The sequence below is a fragment of the Perca flavescens genome, chromosome 13 (assembly GCF_004354835.1).
Source record: "Perca flavescens isolate YP-PL-M2 chromosome 13, PFLA_1.0, whole genome shotgun sequence".
NCBI classification, from domain to species: Eukaryota; Metazoa; Chordata; class Actinopteri; order Perciformes; family Percidae; genus Perca; species Perca flavescens.
In genome coordinates, this window is record NC_041343.1 from 18,467,350 (window position 1) to 18,487,052 (window position 19,703).

The 19,703-nt window shown below is 39.9% G+C and overlaps 1 protein-coding gene across 1 annotated transcript in view; it reads left to right on the forward strand.

Annotated features, from left to right (window-relative positions):
- Positions 1-2,330: 2,330 nt before the first annotated feature.
- ubl3a (ubiquitin-like 3a) overlaps positions 2,331-19,703 on the forward strand; it is a 33,251-nt gene continuing 15,878 nt past the window's right edge. The window contains exon 1 of the mRNA XM_028595379.1: positions 2,331-3,003. Coding sequence (XP_028451180.1) covers positions 2,977-3,003 — 27 coding nt within the window. The 5' untranslated portion in view covers positions 2,331-2,976. The remainder of the gene's footprint in view (positions 3,004-19,703) is intronic.

Sequence of the window (19,703 nt, forward strand, 5' to 3'; positions counted from 1 at the left end):
TTATTTTATCATTTTAACTCTGTAAGACATTCCTCACTCTCCATGACAGCACATGCAATCCTGGATACTGAATGGCTGATTTATTGATTTATTGATTAAGTCATTACAGAAGGATGAACATATACAGCCTTGTCCCCTTGTCTATCCTCTAAGTCACTGATCACTTCTAATAGACCAACTGCCACCATGCATGACTGCAAATATAACTGTAAACAGGTCAGTGTTGAGCACTACTGTAAATCCAAGATGGGTTAAAAGACATTAAATCCAGCTCTAGCAGTGCTGTTCCGCAGCTGACCCTGACCTTTAACCTTCCCATACGTGAAAATGAGTTTTCCCTTTTGTGGTCAATAAAGTAAAATGTACTTGTTAGAAAAGGTTTGATTGAGATTTTTCTACAGCAGCAAAACAGACAATTAAAGCTTAATTATTGTGTTTAGATGAGGTATAGCATATTATCACCAGTGTGTCGTGAATTTTCTATTTTCCCAGAAAGGAACCATTGATTATCCACACACCTTCTCCTGTCTGCGTGGCTTTCTACAAGAAGGAAACCCTCGTCCATGCTTGTTTCTCAGGAGGTGTGGTGCGTTCATTCCTCCACCCAAACTGTACTCTCTCCCATTCATGCTCCCACTACTTCCAGCACTCTCTCCCCAAATCTGGGGACTGCTGCCATGTTCTTAAAGGGGATGCATCAAGTGGCACGTTAAGAAACATTAAACCCAGATACAAAGTAATTCTGACTTCAAAATAAAACATAAACTTGACATGAAACATCTGAATAAACCTTAAACACGATGCCATTTATCAAAGTGTATTTGACATTTTGGAATACATTGCATTTTGTCCACCATGACCAACTAAAACATTCAAGTACATTTCACATGTTAATCCCAATACATCAATAATAATGATTCAATAATATAATAATGTAAAACTGACAGGGGCCATTCTGCATACTTCAACTTTTGATACTTTAAGTAAATTGTGCTACTAATACTTGCAAAATGTAATTTTGAATGCAGGACTTTTACTTGTAATGGTGTCTCCTGGCTCTTGAGCCATGACAAATATGGTAGACACACTTCAATAGTTTAACTCTTTTCATTGAGTTCTATAGCTCTAGCCCCTCAGCTGAGTCTGAAACAGGGTGAGCTCTGTTTTTTTTCTCTATTTTTAATGGTTTAACAAAAGCAATTTATTTAACAAAAGTAAATTATTATTATTATAATTGTATATTAATATTGACAAGGCTTGGAGTGTGTGTCAGCAAAATCAGTAGTGTAAGGTGTGCATGAGGCGGTGTGTGAGTGATGTATGGTGCACAAAAGGAACCAAAGGAACACCGAGGTAACACTGTTGTCATCACATATTGCTACTTTCATTTAAGCAAATGATCTGAATACTTCCTCCATCATTGTGAGGCTGTTAGTCACATACAAGCCAAGTATTTCTCACTTTGCTTGTTAGATACTTTTTTCAGGATACAGCAATACAAAATCTATATGGCAGAGAACTTGATTTTAGATAATGTGATTGTTTGATGAATATGATGATGAATATCTACTTTTGAGGATGCATAGTTGGACTAATGCAACCCCATTTTACTCATTTAACCACTCTGCTATAAAAATGCACACATACCTGTTATGTGTTTAGTCATTCATTAATGAATTATTTCTCTTCATCAAAATTAATTAATTACAATATATAATTTCTACTGGGTATGGGGGTACAATTCTATTTTTATTCCCTCACTTTTATAACAGAGCTATGGCGTATAAGAGCATCAACAATACAGAAATCTACATAGAGTCTCTACTTTTTTGGTACATCTTTATTATTATGGGAAGCACGGTAACCAATTTCATCATATTATTTGCTAAGATTGATATAAATGTATGCAGGAAGTAGCATTCTTTTTTTTGGAAATGCATCTGATCTGTTAATTTCATGCTGTTTATCCTGTACTTATACTAGTACTTATATACATACAGACAATATGAATATGAATTATACTATATATATATATATATATATATATATATATATATATATATATATATATATATATATATATGTTGTGCCTACTGCACCCGCTGGGCATGTTCATACTGTCCATACTTACTTAGGGTATTCATATTTATCCTTACTGTTTATTCTACATATTTTATTCATTCTATATAATCTTCTTTTTACTGCTTTTACGTCCTTGTTTGCAAAATGACCAAAAAGAAATGCGCATACTGCGTATGTGAAGGATTAAAGTGGTTTTATTTTCCTTTAGTACTTAACCGGAAGTCCCATGTCTGTTTCCGTGGCTAACTTGACGTTAGTTTTCTAAGGCAGGATGGCAGCTGAACGGGTCGTAAAGGTACAGCAACGCAGTCTGTAACATAACCAACAATCATCACAAACTCCCGTTTTAAAGAGAAGGACCGACAGATTTCGCTAAGGGACGCCTTTTGTACCAACCGGCGGAGGTGTTTGAGTTAATCGGCGGACGGTAACCTTTAACCTTGCGGATATTTTGTGTTCTTTTTCACCAAGAGAGAAAAAGATCCGTGTCCGGATGTGCCAGCAGTAACGTTATTGGGTTTTTCGCATGGCGTAGGCACCTTTTCTAAAGCAGGATATTCTTGATGTTTGGAGGGTCGGAGGAGGCCCTCGGGTCGACAGATTATCACGCTAACATTAACTATACCTCAAAATTTCCCAATTTGTGTGGAAAATGATCAACGAAATGATTGTGCAATAGAGAGAAGGAAGCGTCGTAAAACGTCTTGACTACCTCGGTGTAGTGACTGTGGAGAGAGCAAGTCACCGGGAATACATTGTGTTTTTGTTTCCTGCTCTAAGCCATAAAAAAAAACGTTTGTTGAGCTCCAACAAGGAAGACGAAAAGGGGATATTTGTGTTCTCATCTTGTGTTGTGTGTGTGAACCCCTCCGAGGACCGGGCAAAACCTTCACGATGACGGGCAGCACCCCAGCGGACATGGTGAGAGAATTTACTGTCCGTTTTTCACACTTAACCATTTACATCCATTTATTTCCTCAAGGTTTTGACCCCCATAAAATGCGGATGATAGCAGCGAGAGTGTTCTTCTAGAGCTACTTCTGGTTTCATTGATTTGACTTAAGAACGTCGCTGTATGTAGTCCAACTTTGGTAATCACTAGGATGTATTTTTATCAGGCTATAAACTATATATCCTTGTGACTTTATTCTTATCAGTGTTTGCAAGTTTTACCTCCTTCACTTAAACTCATGTACCTTTTACATTTTTGCTAATCTTTAAAAAAAAAACACACATTTTCCTATAGTTCCATGCAGCCATTGTCTCCCATTGCTTTCTCCACAGTATGAAACTCTATAATCACCCCCTTCAACACCTCTTAATGTCCTGTAATCTAGCACAGTGAACGTCAAGTCTGCATTATTTTGTGTGTCACATTATCTTAATGTGGTAGTAGCATTTATCCCTGGATAGATCAGAAAAGTTTGCATTAAATTGTGATAATGGAAGCCTGACAAAGATGAATGTACACTTGATGTTCACTAGAGCAGTAGCGATCAAACAGTGAAATGATATATCAACTGGGAAAATGAATTGCCAATTTTCATAACTGCCTAGTTAGTTATCAAGCATAAAGAAGGCGTCAACTTTTGCTCTGGGAAATTGGGATGGGCTTCAGTTAGTATTTTCTAACATTTCATAGACTAAATGAGTAGGCTAATTGGAAAAATAATAGACAGTTTGATCAGTAATGAAAACAATAGTTAGTCGCTGCCCTGATGCTCACTGCAACGGATTACACAATTTGTGAAACTCCCGCATCACAGGGTTGGAAATGAGTAACTACATCACTGCTACAGCCCTATTATCCCCACCTACTGATATAGTGGTGCTTTAAAAGGAGGCTAAACTGTAACCTATAAAGTCTGGTCATCGTCAGGTGACTTTATTAGCTAACCCCCACCCTCTCAAGACACTATCCTCTTATAACTTATTCTACTCTAGCGTACTGACTTACTGTGGTGTGTGTTATGAACTCTCATCATAAAGATTTATGTCAGCATCTCGTGGGTAAGCTATTCCACAAATTAAAAGGCGTATAAAATGCGTTCAGTTGGGTTCACCCAGTCTTAGACATTATATTTCCCCTCTGTCTGGCAGCTTTATGTCGGTCATCTTTACTGCTTGTGCGTGGTGGCTCTAAAAATATTTCCAGGTCTATGTATAGAAAGGATAAACCACATAATGTGCCCCTCCACGCAGAGATCAGCTGTGCCTGTACTCCTGTTGAAGTTCAGCTGATCCCCTGAACAGCAGGTCCATTATGTTGTTGGGATAACACTGTCAGGAAGTTAGAGGTGAGCAGGCCTCTATGTTTATGTCCGGTCAAAGCTAAAACATCTAAATATAGCACATTGCAAGGAATTTCCATGGATTATAGACGTAATCATGAGCCAAATCTTTAATTTTATGACCTCTTATGGCTGGTGGCTAAATCTAGATAACATTTATAGAAGGTTTTGTGTTATGTCACCATCTGTGTGGATGTGTGTGGCTTCGAATGAACTTCTGTTGCGGTGTTATGCAGGGTCACTTTACATTTGTAATAAGTGTTATTCTTGTGTATTATAGGATTATCATTCAGCCAGAGAACTTTGGTTAAAGCCTCCAGATACCCTGCTGAAGTGTCTTTAAGCAACACACTGAATCCCTGCCAGCTGGTTTATAGCTCAATCTGATATGTGCTGTGAGAATTTCCCTGTAGGGGAAGTATCAAATTATTTTCACAACATTTATTGCCAGTTTCGGGCATAAAGTTCAATGGAAAAATAATAATATTTTTTACAACTGCCAACTCTCGAGCATTGTTTTAAATGGATTTTATTCCTGCCAGAGATGCTGTCTTTATGCTCCTGTTATTAATATGCCTGCAGCAGGAACATAAAGGTCAAATTCTGCACATAAGTAAGATGTTTCAGGATTTCTGCCAGCGAAAAATCTTAAGAGCAATTGCTTCCTTTTGTGGCTTAGCTCAATCTGTACACTAGTTTATTGTGTTCCCCAAGGAAATTTGGGAAAATATCAGCTTTCTGCATTTAACTCATCCTGTGTGGTTGAAATCAGCAGCAGATGCACCCTTCGTTTTCCCCCTACTCTCTCTCAGTCTGGGGAAGGAGCAAGTGCACACACACACACGCACACGCACACGCACACGCACACACACACACTTATAAAGGCTGTGTAGAGTGGGAGTGAGAGTAGGAGGAGAGGAGATTGCCGATGCCAAACATTGTGGGTGAATGAATCTGAAAGAAAGAATAGGAGAAGGAATAGTCATGCCCCCTTGAGAATGGAGAATGGGATTTTTTTTTTCCTTCTTGGAAAGGAAAAAAGGAGGAGGGGTGGAGGGATAGGAAGAGTGAAGGATGAGGAGGGGGCAAATTGCCTCGCTCCAGGCAAACCTCAGAAGTGCTGACAGGGCTGAAATGGTCCCCATGGCAACAGTGGGACGCTTGTATCTGAGGTTTGGATGCCGGTGTGAGTATGTGGAAGGATTGGGCCGGGGTGCGCTGCAGGTATGAGAGAGAGAGAGAGATAGAGAGGCAGGACAAGAATAAACACACACATTTCTTTAAAGGAACACGCCGACTTATTGGGAATTTAGCTTATTCACCGTAACCCCCAGAGTTAGACAAGTCGATACATACCCTTCTCATCTCCGTGCGTGCTGTAACGCTGCCTGACGGCTCCAGCGGCATAAGGCCAGCACAGAACATGCAGGTGAATGGTTCCAGTAATCCTACTGCTCCGAATAAGTGACAAAATAACGCCAACATGTTCCTATTTACATGTTGTGATTTATAGAGTCACAGCCTGTACAAAAAACAACGCAACATGAGACACAGCCGTCTTCTAACTGTAAACAAACCGGGAACTATATTCTCAGGCGGAAGAATATAGTACTTGGGCGGAGTGATATGCTCGCAGCAAGCCTGTCTGAGAATATAGTTCCTGGTTTGTTTACTGTTAGAAGACGGCTGTGTCTCATGTTACGTTGTTTTTTACACACGCCAGACTCTACAAATCACAACATGTAAATAAGAACATGTTGGCGTTATTTTGTCACTTTTGTCACATTTCGGAGCAGTAGGCTAGTTGGAACCAGTTACCTGCAGGATCTGTGCTGGGCTAAGCTAATGCTGGAACCGTCAGGCAGCGTTACAGCACGCACGGAGATGAGAAGGGTATGTATCTACTTGTCTAACTCTGGGGGTTACGGTGAATAAGCTAAATTCCCAATAAGTCCGCGTGTTCCTTTAAGCAATTCAAAAAACCCTTGGTTGGTAATCAGCTGAAACCATTAATTAGTCAATTAATTAGCAACTATTTTAAAACCAAAATGCCAAAAGATTAAATGGTTCCAGCTTCTCAAAGGTGAATATGCAGGTTTTGTCTACTTTTATTGATTTATAGTAAACTGAATATTTTTGTAGTTTTGGACTGTTGGTCAGACAAAACAAGTCATTTGAAGACGTCCTCTTGAACTTGTGATGGATATTATTTTTACAATTTCACTTTTTCACTTTTCTACAATCACATTTCACTTTTCCTAATTCTTACAGAGCAATTTTCTTTATTCTTGTGTCCAAGCTTCAGAAACAAGAACCTGTCAGAACAATCTGTCTTTGTTCTTATTACAGATGTATAAAGCATTAGTAAATAATTTATTAACCATTAGCTAAAGCCCAAAGTGGTAACAACATGACTGTGTGGCTTCTCCTCCTGGTTGGAAGTGCTTGCTAAAGGCACACACCTCTGATCCTGATTCGATATGAAGAAATAAACACTATTACCACACATACGCACTCATACACACACTCAGTGGGTAGACACCCTGTCATTTGTGCAATGAAGAGTATGTGTTCATTTGTGTTGGAGGTGGCCATCACAGCACTTATACTCACCCAGACCAGGAAGTTCGATAGAACATAATAACCCTTCAAACGTCAGGTGGAATTGCATATGAATTTTCTTGGATGCCATAAGGTCTTATTGACAAGTGTGTCGGATCATACTGTAAACTCTTGACTTATAGGAACCAAAAAATAGCATTGTTAAAAAAGTTAGATAACAATCATTATTGTGATATGTAGGTTGTTATTTAGGGCTGCAACCAAGACTTTTTCTTCCTCCCGTTTATCGATTAATCTGCAGATTATTTTCTTGATGAATTGATTAATCATTTAGTCTTTAAAATGTCAGAAAATAGTAAAAACAAATCCTTTATTAAGCCCAAGGTGAAGTCTTTAAATGTCTTGTTTTGTCCGACAAAAACCCAAAGATATTCAGAAACCAGCAAAAATGTACATGAAGCTATTACGAGTGAATTGTTGACATTTTTACTTAAAAGAAATAACTAATTATTGACAATAATTGACTAATCTACTAATCGACTAATCATTTCTACTCTATTGTTATCTATAATTGAAGTGGCAAATTAGGACCACAGTTAATAAATGTATCAATAGATCTATAAACAAAACATCTGTTACTGTATCAGTATGTAGCTAAAAGCTAGTTACCTCTGCTACCCAGCGTTTGGGTAATTGTAATTTTGATGAGTTGAAAGCAGTTTATTGTTCATTCCCACATTGTTAAAGAGTCCCCTTGAGGCACGAACAGAAACACAGACACACACCCACAAAAAGGAGTCAAAGGTTAGGGTCGAAGGTCAGCGGTGTGTCGGTCGCGGATGAAAGAACAATAGATGGGGAATCCTTGCTGCTGAAAACAGCAGTCTCTGTCCCATGTCTTACTCGAGCTTAGCTCAGCACTCATGACACCGAGTAGCTCCAGACGGAGAGAGGTCCACAGGCGGTCTTCAGCCTCGGGCAGGAGCTGCTGATTGGGCTTTGATTGACACATTCAGGGGGAAAAAAAGAACACTATTAAATATCCTGACAGCTGGATGAAGCATGTCAGTGAATATGTGTGCGGTTGCTGATGCCATGTTTTGTGAGTCTGAGTCACAAATCAGGATTACATCATCCTGCCTGGGTACAGGAGTTGATATATCGACTCTGACATTGTCACATGTCGGCCTCGCAGCGCCACGGAAAGTTGTGATAGCAGTTCTGAAGGTGCAGGAGTTGTGCTCCATTCATATTCATTTCAAGCATTTCAGGAAATTGATGACTCAGAGTTGAAAGAAAGATCTGTTCGACTTTTACGAAAGACGTGACTACCTAATGGTATTACTGTACATCGTGGTTAATAATAATAATAGAGAAGTGGTTGTTTAACGTCATTTTTTTTGATTGGCTGTGAGACAGTGCGTTGTATTGACCCTTGGTCGTATTAGCAAAGCTTTTGTGAATGTGTATGTGTCTCTGATTGTGTAGAATTAATTAAATTGTATTGATGCACGTCTGCCACACAGGAAGTCCTATTGAGAACCTCGCATCCATTGATTTCTTATGTAACTGTTTTTGTTTATCTGTGTATTCTTCAGTGTCGCATGTGTTTGTACATGTGCATCCTATGTGATGCCCTCTATGAATAATGATACCTACTGTACCTATCAACACTACTGCTTTCCTCTTTTCCATTTCCCCCCCATGTTTGTTCCAGCTGATCAGATATTTATAATGTTCCAGTCATAATGCTCTCCGTGGTGAAAAATATCAAATCTGAAATATCACATTTTCAGGAGGCAATAAATATAACCTTTTTTGCATGACAGCCAATTCATTTTTGACCTTCTGAACCTGCACAGTGTGTGTATGTTTTACCTGCACTAGGGTTGTAATCATAGTACAGCTAGGCTACTATACTGTGTATGTATCCAGCCTAACCTGTTTGCATTTGCTGTTCTGTACATAAACGTTTACGAAGTTACTCAGTTTTTCTGCAAAATTCATGTTTTCCTGTTGTCTGCAGCCTACCGCATACACTCTCAGACATTAACTAATACCTTAATGTGTTTGCAGTGGTTAACCAAGTTAAAGGTCCCATGGCATGAAAATGTCACTTTATGAGGTTTTTTAAACCGAGCCCTGGGTATCCTGCTCTGCCTTTGAGAAAATGAAAGCTCAGATGGGCCAATCTGGAATCTGCTCCTTATGAGGTCATAAAAGAGCAGTTAGAAGACAATTAAAAGCAATTTAAAAACATTAATAAACAAATTAAAAACATTAAAAGACAGGAATAAAATTGATAGTGCAGTATAAGAATAAAAGTTACAGTGCAGTATAAGAAATTAAAGTTAATAAAATAGATTATTTAAAGAAAAGCAACATTAAAAAGATAGATCTTTAGCTTAGATTTAAAAGCAATGATGCGGTTCAGCGGCAAGCAGCGGCAAACGCCAGCAACCAATCGGAATATAGACGTCCTTCGCGCTGGCTGATTCCGGAGAAACGTACGATGTAAACTTTTGGTCCTACAAAACATTAGCTCCGTGAAAATGGAGGAAAAGCTCGTAATCGCCGTTGCTGGTTTCCCTATCATTTATGATATGACGTTGTTTGCGTATAGGGACCAGTTAACGTTACCGGCTGCCGGTCACCTCGTTTCTAAACAGTCCGCTCACGGTGAAGTCCTGCACGGGTCAACAGCTGGCGGCTGCTCGCTCTGCCAGCATTCTGCTGCGGTTCAGCGACTAACGAGCGAGTTAACTGCTAACGGACATCGCTGCGACCAACAAACTTCTGTCATTATATATGTCATTTATAAAAGGTTTCTAGTGTCAATGGATTGGCCGCGCAGTGGCTGCTTGGGCTGTTTCTTCAATTGTGTGTTGAACATGATCGAACATTGAATGCTGCCACGTCAGAGCGGCCAAATCGTCGAAAAGCTTCCCCGTACTTTTTGACAAGCGTCCTCGACAGGGCGGCCAGAGATTCTTTGCAGATCAAGTGGGCGGACGTGTGTACGTACAGTAAGGAAAGCTCATTGTGGGACTGGCTCTATAGTGGCTGTAATTCTGCAGCAAGGCTGAATTTCAGGAAAGAGACTTCAGATACAGTATTAGGGGACCACTAAGGCCTATATAAAAGCATCCAAAGAGCACCATGTCACGGGACCTTTAAAACTTCAAGTTTACTAAAGTTAAGAGGTTTTCGTTGGCTGTAATGCTTATGATAATTTAGGCTAGAGACACACTTCACAGAGCCAACTGTAATAACCACCAAGATTAAATCTTCAGGATAGATTTCACTCAACAGGCTTGAAAGTGAGACCCCATCTCCTTTGTTGTTGGTTTGTATTTCTAAACAGCCCAGCTTGAAGACTGAATTAGTTCTGTAAGTAACCCAGAGGGTTTCTAAGAAGAAGTCAGTGTGTGCGTGTTGGGATAAGAGCTTATTCTGCCGGAAAATCCCCCTCTTTTCAGCCGCAGTGTTGGCAGGTATGGCTTTGCTAAGGAATGCGTTGAACTACTTCACTGTTTTGGGGGCTCCCGGGGTCCCGGTTTAATAGGAGACTTCTGGTCTACGCTATTGATTCTAGTCCTGATCTTTCTTGACAGTGAATAGGCACTTGTTGTATGCTGTATGTCTTCATGTCCTTGAATATTAATATCATAGGAGCAGAGATAGCAGTGTCATGTTCATCAAGTTCATAATAAATGAATTATTAATTACTGATTCCTGAGCACTGAGCTCATTGCAAAACAGTTCTCTACAGTACATGCTGGACACCTCAGGACAAAAGTAAAGTAAGGACACTCTTCAGCTTTTATGCTGTGTTACAGAGTCAGAGCATGATATAAATAAGTGGGTGTGAGTAATATGCGAGATCTCAGATGGCGCTAACACAAAAAACTAGACTCTGGATGTCTGCAGCCACTTTTGATGTATAAGTGCATGTATTTTGTTTATGCATGAGCATATTTGCATGGTGAAACCAGCAAAAGCAGAACCTGTTCTTCCTGTTAAGTGTGACATGTTTGCTGTTGGCTTTGCCAATGGAGCAACACCCACTTTGCAGTTCACTTTTGCTCCAGAGAACAGCACAAACTAGAGCTGCGCCTAAAGGCCATTGTTTGCATGTAGTGGTTTTGTGGCATTGTGCCATTTGGTCCCTTATCTCTCGGTTAAGTCTGACTAGCCATCACAAAGATAAGGTTATTCTCTGACTTTTAGTTTTTGTTTCAAATTGTATTCGTCCAGTGATCTTTTCTGAAAATGTTATCCTGACAGGATGCTGCTGAAAGCTTTCTCCACAATGGCAGGGATATAATTCTGGTGGCCAGTGGTGTGTAAATGCTAAATTCAAATACAATTGCGCAAAATAACCTGCCATCCAGTATCTCTTTTGTAATTGCAGTCTTCTGAATGAGTTAATGAGAAATTAGTTACTGCCTTCTGATACTAAAGAAAATGAAATTCATAGGATGCTGTGGGCTGGCTGAATTGAGAAACTGAAAGGAGGAAGAGAAACTTGAGTTGAGAAGAATGTGTCACTCTGTGACATGCAGAGAGGAAGATGAACAGCCAACAAAAACTTATTTTACTTCAGAAAGATCTTATTTTAGTGAATGCAAAAAACCTTTTGCTCATTTCTCACATCAACTGAGGCAGTTGTGTGAAGCGGCATGTTAGCTTCATTAAATATTCTACTCACAGACATTTTTTGCCAATCAGTAATGTGAACTAATGTGACTCATTAATGGAGACCGGGAGTTGCTCGCTTATGTGTTCCTTTTTAGATAATAAGTTTCTAATGGAATTTTTGCACAAATAACGTGCTCAATCAATGTTCTCAGTGCATGCTGTATTGATTTCAGGGATTGATTGCATTGACAGACTCGGGGATCATGATGCAGCCTTTTGTTTTAATGTTATTGTCTTTCAACTGATGATACAGGAGTAACAGGAGGGACTTTCTGTAGTAGCTGTAATTGTTCCAAATTTAATTTAAACGGACGTAAAACAAAAGCTCTCAAGTGAGTAAAACACACTGTGTGTGTGTGTGTGTGTGTGTGTGTGTGTGTGTGTGTGTGTGTGTGTGTGTGTGTGTGTGTGTGTGTGTGTGTGTGTGTGTGTGTGTGTGTGTGTGTGTGTGTGTGTGTGTGTGTGTGTGTGTGTGTGTGTGTGTGTGTGTGTGTGTATAATAAGGGATGGGGAGGGGTAGTGTTTGACTAGCTCAATAAAAGGAGCCTTTCAGCTGCACTGGAAACAATTTCCAGCTGAGGGAACATTTATATTGAAGCTTCGCCTTTGCCAGCACAGACTGTTTGTGTATGTGCGTCAGCTAGCTAGCAAGAATCAACTGTCACTTTTCCCTTACATTTTGGGACAGGCTGCCATTTCTAAATCAGTGCTTAGATCTGTCCAGATATTTGAACGTCCTGTGCCAGCGCAGTCAGACAGACTATACGTACTGAGGGAATTAGAGGGTCAGTATTGAGACTCGTCGGGTCCCAGACAGGGCTGACATTAGTCACAGAGCAGTCATCCAAAGGTCAAGCCTCATCTACTGGATCTGCCAACAGGATCAGCTGGCCTCTAGTCCTCACACACATGCCTTTAAACCAACTTTTACTCTGTTGTGGCTGTCTGTAATTAAAGAATCACTTTTGCATGCTTTTACAATGTAAAATAAACCGACAAGCTTTGTACTCAAACCCAACTCAGCAATGCGGCATATTTGTCTTCATGTTATCATCGCTAATAGGGGCTGCAACTTGTGATTGTTTTCATAATCAATTGATCTGTTCATTTCTGTGGTTAATTGATTAATTGTTTAGTCTTTCAAATGTCAGAAAATAATAACAAATCCCTACACTAATGGCTGACTTTTTTCACATTGCCTGTTTTGTCCGGTCAACAGTCCAAAACCAAAGATATTTAATTTTGTGTGATATAAAACAAACAACCGCAAATCATGACATTTGAGGAGCTGGATCCAGATATTTTTTGCTTGATAAATGATAAACTCAAACAATGAGTTAATTCAAAACCATGGATATTTTAGTATTTAGAGCAGTCCACATAAGCCATGCAGTAGAGTCCTGTGTTCATGTAAAGTGACATTGAGGACAAAAATTCCAAATTGGGATGTGGAAAACGATTCTGGAACCAGCGTGTCCTCACACTTCCAACCCTTTTAACTGACTATTTGTTGCTAGGTAACCATCTCAGAGTTCCTCCTCCAGAAGCTTGTGTGTCACAAATACCAAGCACGAACTAAATTAGAGCCTTAATCCTCAGCTGATACTGTGAGCCAGCTTTAGTATTGAGGCTTTCAGGGGTTTGCCACTATGTGAACAGTCTGTATAGACAGCAATTGTCCTGCTAATCTTTAATATTGTTATTATATCTAAACCTTTTGTTTGTCTCAACTACTTTAAATCTTTTTCTACAACTTCACTGTAAATACACTACTTTTGGTGTCCTTGCACTAAACTTACAAAGACAAACTCCTGTGTGTGGATAGTGATTCTGAGCCTGATGCTGAAAGATTGTCAGCTTTATGTTGAACATGATGTGACAGCAGTTCATTGATTGTGTACTTATGTCTTTGAATTTGTGAGCTGTAATGCAAAAAGACAATTAGCAGGAAATGTTTTTGGCTTGTTGTTTAAAGGTTGTTGTGATGTCAGAGAAAACAATATGGGAGCCTTTTTTGTGTATCTTTTCAGATTTTCTGATATTCACACACTCATTGAGAGATACGTCAGTGGGAAATAGTCACAGAAGAGTTAAAGAGAGAGTGTGTGTGTGTGTGTGTGTGTGTGTGTGTGTGTGTGTGTGTGTGTGTGTGTGTGTGTGTGTGTGTGTGTGTGTGTGTGTGTGTGTGTGTGTGTGTGTGTGTGTGTGTGTGTGGATGATGAATAGAGAAAGAGCAAGCATTGAGAGAGGGTATATTTGGCCTTCATGCTGTCTTGCACAAATTTGTCATTGCATGCTGGATGCAATGGAGTACTCTGACTATGAATATCTCTAATGATCCCAGCAGGGGTTGTGTGTGTTTTATGTGTGTATGTTGTGTGTGTTTTATGTGTGTATGTTGTGTACGTGTGTGTGTGTGTGTGTGAGAGAATGTGCTAGCAGTAATAAGCATTGGACCTTGCACTAGAATGATTGAGAACTTTTCATCTAATTTTTTCTCTGTTTCTTGTAATGAGGAAGCATTGGTTTATCTTGAGAGAAGCAGCAGAACTTTGACCCACAAAGAGGAAATTAGATATCAACCTATTGTTTAGTTTAATTACACATTTTTGTGAAGTGGCTACTCTGTGCAAGATATCATTTGGCTAAACGTAGGGTTACCAGTGAAACAGCAGTGTTCACCTACTCTTAAATCTGTATTCTGGGCTAGTGGGTTTGAAAGCTCGAATGTTTGTGCGTGAGTAAAGCTGGAATGTCTTGGCTAAGTTTAGCTGACTTCCTTTTAGCTTGCCACAGAATAGCTGAGTCAGCTGAACTTGGTACAGTTACAGTTCATAGTACAGTGTGGTTTAAGGCTCACTGGAACCATTAAGGCTCAGAGATGGCAGGTACTTTAATCCTGTTTAATTTTTAATCTAAATGTCATAGTTAGAGATGTTCCGATACCAGTATCGGTATCGGCTCCGATACTGCCTAAAACGCTGGTATCGGTATCAGTAAGTACTGGAGTTTATGCACCGATCCGATACCACGTAATAAAGCCCTAAAGAAAATCTACATTAAAGTAGTTTATTTATGTTCTTTTTCCATTATAACTGACTGTCAAACTGGAGAATAAAAGAAAGTTCTGGGGCATTCATTGTTTGTTCATATTTCACAAAGAGTTTAACCTGAACCAGACCAACAACAAAGATAGAAATCATATCACATCCATACAGGGATAGTAGTATACAGCTGTTAAAACATAATGAAATATATGATACTCAAGTTCAGGTATCAGAATCGGTATCGGGAAGCAAAAAAGTGGTATCGGGCCATCTCTAGTCTAGCATGGCTGTAAACATCCTTACTATGGTCATGTAACAGTCAGCAAAACATCCCCTAAACAGCACCCCTTGGCTGATTATGTCATCGTTACGTTATTCATATTATTTTCTCTGCCTTGTGGTGGAACATTGTTTGTCAAAGATCTTGATTGGGTCCCCAGCCACCGCCACCCCCCCCCCCCGCTGCCCTGTTCCTTCCTGTTGTTGCTTGTGTAAGTGGTTGTCTCCACTGTCTCCCCTCTGAGGCTGCCTCTTTGCTGTTGTGCACAACACAAACATAACCAGTGGCTCTGATCTCTAACCAGATAACAGTGAAAAATAAAACAAAAAGGAAACCCCTAAGATGCATCTCTTAAACACTGCAAACACAGACAGTCACACACTAAGTTTGTCTGTTGTGATAATTTATTCAATTCATTTCACTTTAATTTTGTATTAAATGTGAATATAGAGCCGGCGCATTCTGTGGGCTTGTTAGTGGATTCTCTCTGTTGAATTAACTCTGCTAATTATTGAGTCATTGACACTTTATATTGTGTAGCTGTAGATACAATGGTTATACCTACAATGAAATCTAATACAACACCTCAAACAGCCTGAAAAAATGGCATTAGTATATATTCACCTTTCTAGCAAATTCTTAACAAAAATGTAACATTGTAGGCTTCACAAAGATATTCTTTATTGCAGGGCTGTTGCGTTAGATCACACCATATTATACAGGATTACAGTATATTGTGTTCTATTTTTATATCTCTACGATACTACTAATAAATTGTATGTTTACTATAACACATGCTCATAAGATTTTATAAATGGCTTTTTCATTGCATGTAAACCTGTGTGTGTGTGTGTGTGTGTGTGTGTGTGTGTGTGTGTGTGTGTGTGTGTGTGTGTGTGTGTGTGTGTGTGTGTGTGTGTGTGTGTGTGTGTGTGTGTGTGTGTGGCTGTTTCTGTCTAGTGCCATCTGGTAAATTCCAGCACAGAGGGCATTTTAGCTTGCCAGCAGTCTCTATCTGTGTGCCTCTCTCACACACACATATGTAGACACATTCTTTGCTACACACACGGCATCACGTGAGTTGTGACTGCAGGCAGAAGTCTTTTTTTTCTGGGAGAGAAAAAGAAAACGCAGTGTCGTGGATGTAACTGCAGTCTCCCAACCATTTCTCCTCTCTGATGTTACATCAAGTTTCTCCTTTAAATGTCTGCTAAGCTTTTATAGTATCTGAGGAAAGGGACAAAGATAGTAATAGAAAGGGAATTAGATTTATCAATGGGGTTGAAAACCATCTACAAAAACAACAACAGGATTTGAGATACAGAATTGGATTTACCTGCCAATCAATTGATTTTTTTTTTTTTTTATGTTATAAAGGTTTTCTCAAATGACAGCCCTTCATTTCAGGCAGAAAACTCAACACTACATTTTCACCTGGCAGCAGCAGTATACACAGGGTCATGACCGATGATAACATTCTTTTTTACTGGACCGAGTTACATTTATCTGTCTTCATCCAAACCTGTACCTGTAAATACCCACGTAGACCAAGAGGAAAACCAGCACATGTTAGTTGATTTTAAAGCTACAACTAATGATTATTCTCATTATTGATACATCTGTTGACTATTTTATTGATTAATCATGAAACCAGTCCATCACCATTTCCCAGAGGACAAGGTGACAGCTAATTTTGTCTGACCAACAGTCCAAATCCCACATAATAATTACCATAAATAAACGGAGCAAAACAACACAGTTTCACATTTTAGAAGCTGGAACCAGTGAGTAGTAATAGCTAAGTAAATGGCTTATCCGATTAATCAACTATCAAAATAGTTTTTATGTCAATTGATTTTGATTCATAAATATTATCAACATAATAAATAATTATCATTTCAGTACTATTTCACAAGACTGGCTTATTTTTAAATTTCATGGGGGGCAGGTGTGAATGTAAAAATGTATAAAATCAATGAATGTGTAAAGAAAAAAGAGATTCCAAGTATCCTAAACCTTCATGTTATATGCACACAGGAAAACGGAAAGTGCTTAGAAAGAACAACCTGAAAGGTTACATATCATGTGAATCCTGACTGCAGGGCATTGGCTACACACGGCTGGGGAGACCACCTAGGAAATAGGAGGGAGGAAGGGGGGAAGGCAGAGGTCACCACAGAGTATGTAGTTCTCTTGGGAGGGGGAGAACAGCATGGGGATGCTTTACTTGACTCCAGGGTTTTCACATAGCAGGGGGTCGTGAAAACACAGGGGAGGAAGTCATATTAGTGAGATACCCTGAGATGGAAGTGATGGACAGTGAGAGGAGGAGGGGGAGGGAGCAGACAGGGCTGCTGCAGAGCAAATGGTAGGACGAAGGAGGTAAAGGACAGGAGGTCCTTTCATCACAGCCATCAGGGATCATCAACCCTCTGTGTGGTCCCTTCACAACAGCAGCATGACGACATGTGGCATGTTGGCCTTTGGGTTTGTGTCTCTGCTGGTAGCTGTCCCCCCCTCCACAGTGCCTAAATAGACAGAATGTAGACACAAAGGCTGGGCACATAATGTCTAATTTAGCAAACAGAGATGCACAGAAATTGAAAACCAAAACAAAATCCATTCCAGTGCTAATTTAAACTAACAACACTTAATAAAGACGTAACAGCTTCCAGCTTAACAGTATTTCATTGTGCTTTTAGTATTTTCCTTGAAACACAAAAAAAGAAAGAAGTTGCCATGGTGGCCTGCAAAGCTGAATACACTATAAAGCAACAATGAAAGTCAAATTAAATTCTGTAGTTGTTTTGTTAAATCAAGACCTTGATATTTTTATGATTCAAATCAGTTTCCAAAGTGGTTATGTATGAACAATTTCCTCAAACTATTATTGTATTATCAACTTTGTATTATCAAATCTTTTTTGCTGAACATATTCTTGCCTCCTGAAGTAGTTAATTCTTTCTTTCTGCTTCCCAACAATCACTTGCACCTCCATTTGCCACATAGACCGGAAGTAACTATTCATTGTGCTCATAAATAAGAGAAGGGCACATTTTTAATACAGAGGGCATCATGTAAGTCTGCATTGAATGTCTGAAGAAAATGGGGGAATACACAATGTTTTTTATACCTGGGGATAACAGCGCACACTTTTACATTCGCAGTGATGCACTTGGCTGTACACACGAAAAGTGACAGAAATAATTCTGTAAAGAATGGGGGGGAAAAAAAAAGAGAACTTGAGAGAGAAGTTCAAACCCACATTACTATCTCACCCCCACACAGACGATGTCAAAATGTACGCTGGGAAAGGTGTGCAACTGTCTCGAAAAAGTTTTAAAATAGCTGTTGCTTTCCTTTGCTTTCACACGGTTTGTATACGGCGAAGCAGGGTGATGTTATTATCTGATAAACCGCCCCTAAACTGGAGCATGTGGGTTTAAATCTCCATGTTGGCAAACATCTACCTTGCTGCAATCCTTATCAGCTCCAGATGTGCTTTCTCGTGCTAACCTTCAGACTTCTTGGTCAACCAACAAGAGAAATATCATTTCGCTACCTGTATCACATTGTCAACCGATAATGACAACTACAGATACATCTTTATGTCCCTGTCATCCCATTCTCTATCTCATCTCTTGCCTTGTGTTGGGGAGAGAGGGACATCCGGTCTAGACGCTGACAGAGGGAAGTGCAGAGGGAAATCGATTGAAGAGCAAGAGCAATTTCACGTCTCGGCCCACAGCTTCAAAAGCAGAGCTCTTCAGCAGTTCCCCCCCCCTCCCCCGCAGGCTTTTTGAGTGTGCACGCCAAGTGCATGTGTGTTCATATATGAGCAAATGCGCGTGAATGCAAAACACCAAATAGTTAGTGGATGACCGAAGAAACTAAGTGGATTTCACTTTCACGCTTCCTCTTCTCTGACCTTCGTTGTTCCCTCTTTGAATCCTCTTTGAGTTCCCTCTCTCTCGCTCTCTCATTTCCTCCGTCGGTCCCATGGGTTTGCCTCCAAAAGTGTCAGCGTTTCCTCTGTCCTCCTATAGTCTCAGACCTCGCCATCACTAGCATGGCGTCTGTACATCATCAGCACTTTGGAGGTGGTGCGTGTGATAGCACTCCACTTCTTTTTTTCCTTTTGGTGTCATGCCACTGTCTTGGCCTGTGTTATGTTTCCTCTCTCCCTCTGAAAGTATTTATTGGAGTTTTGTTCTTTTTGATGAGATGAGGACAGCGGAGCTCCCCCAGCTGAGGTCTGACGTGGGAAAATAAAGCTGTCATCTTTTTTCTGCCAAGTGACATTCTATCTCACTTTACTACATGTCCATCTACTTCTCATTCTCTCTGGCCAATTATGAAGCGTCTTTACTCCTTGTGTTGAGTCGGTAAAGATGCGGTGGTGGTGAAACTTGTGGTGTGTGGACGATTGTTGTGACCTCAAATGTCAGGGCCCTGACACTAATCAAAGTCAAACCAAAAAGTCAGAAATAACCAGTGTCTGTGGAGCAGACACAATCTTTTCCGTTCTTGTCGCTCCTAATTTTCCCTTGAATAGCTCCCATAAATGGTTGTTATGCAGCTCGTATGGTTTTCCTGTTGTTCTCGTTTTTGCCATGAAAAAAGGACGTAGCATCGGAATGAGGTCCTGCTTTTGTGTAAATATTTAGCTGGGCTTGTTCCTTAACATCTCTTCATCAGGCTAGCTAATAGGGCTGGGCGATAAAACGATAACGATATGTA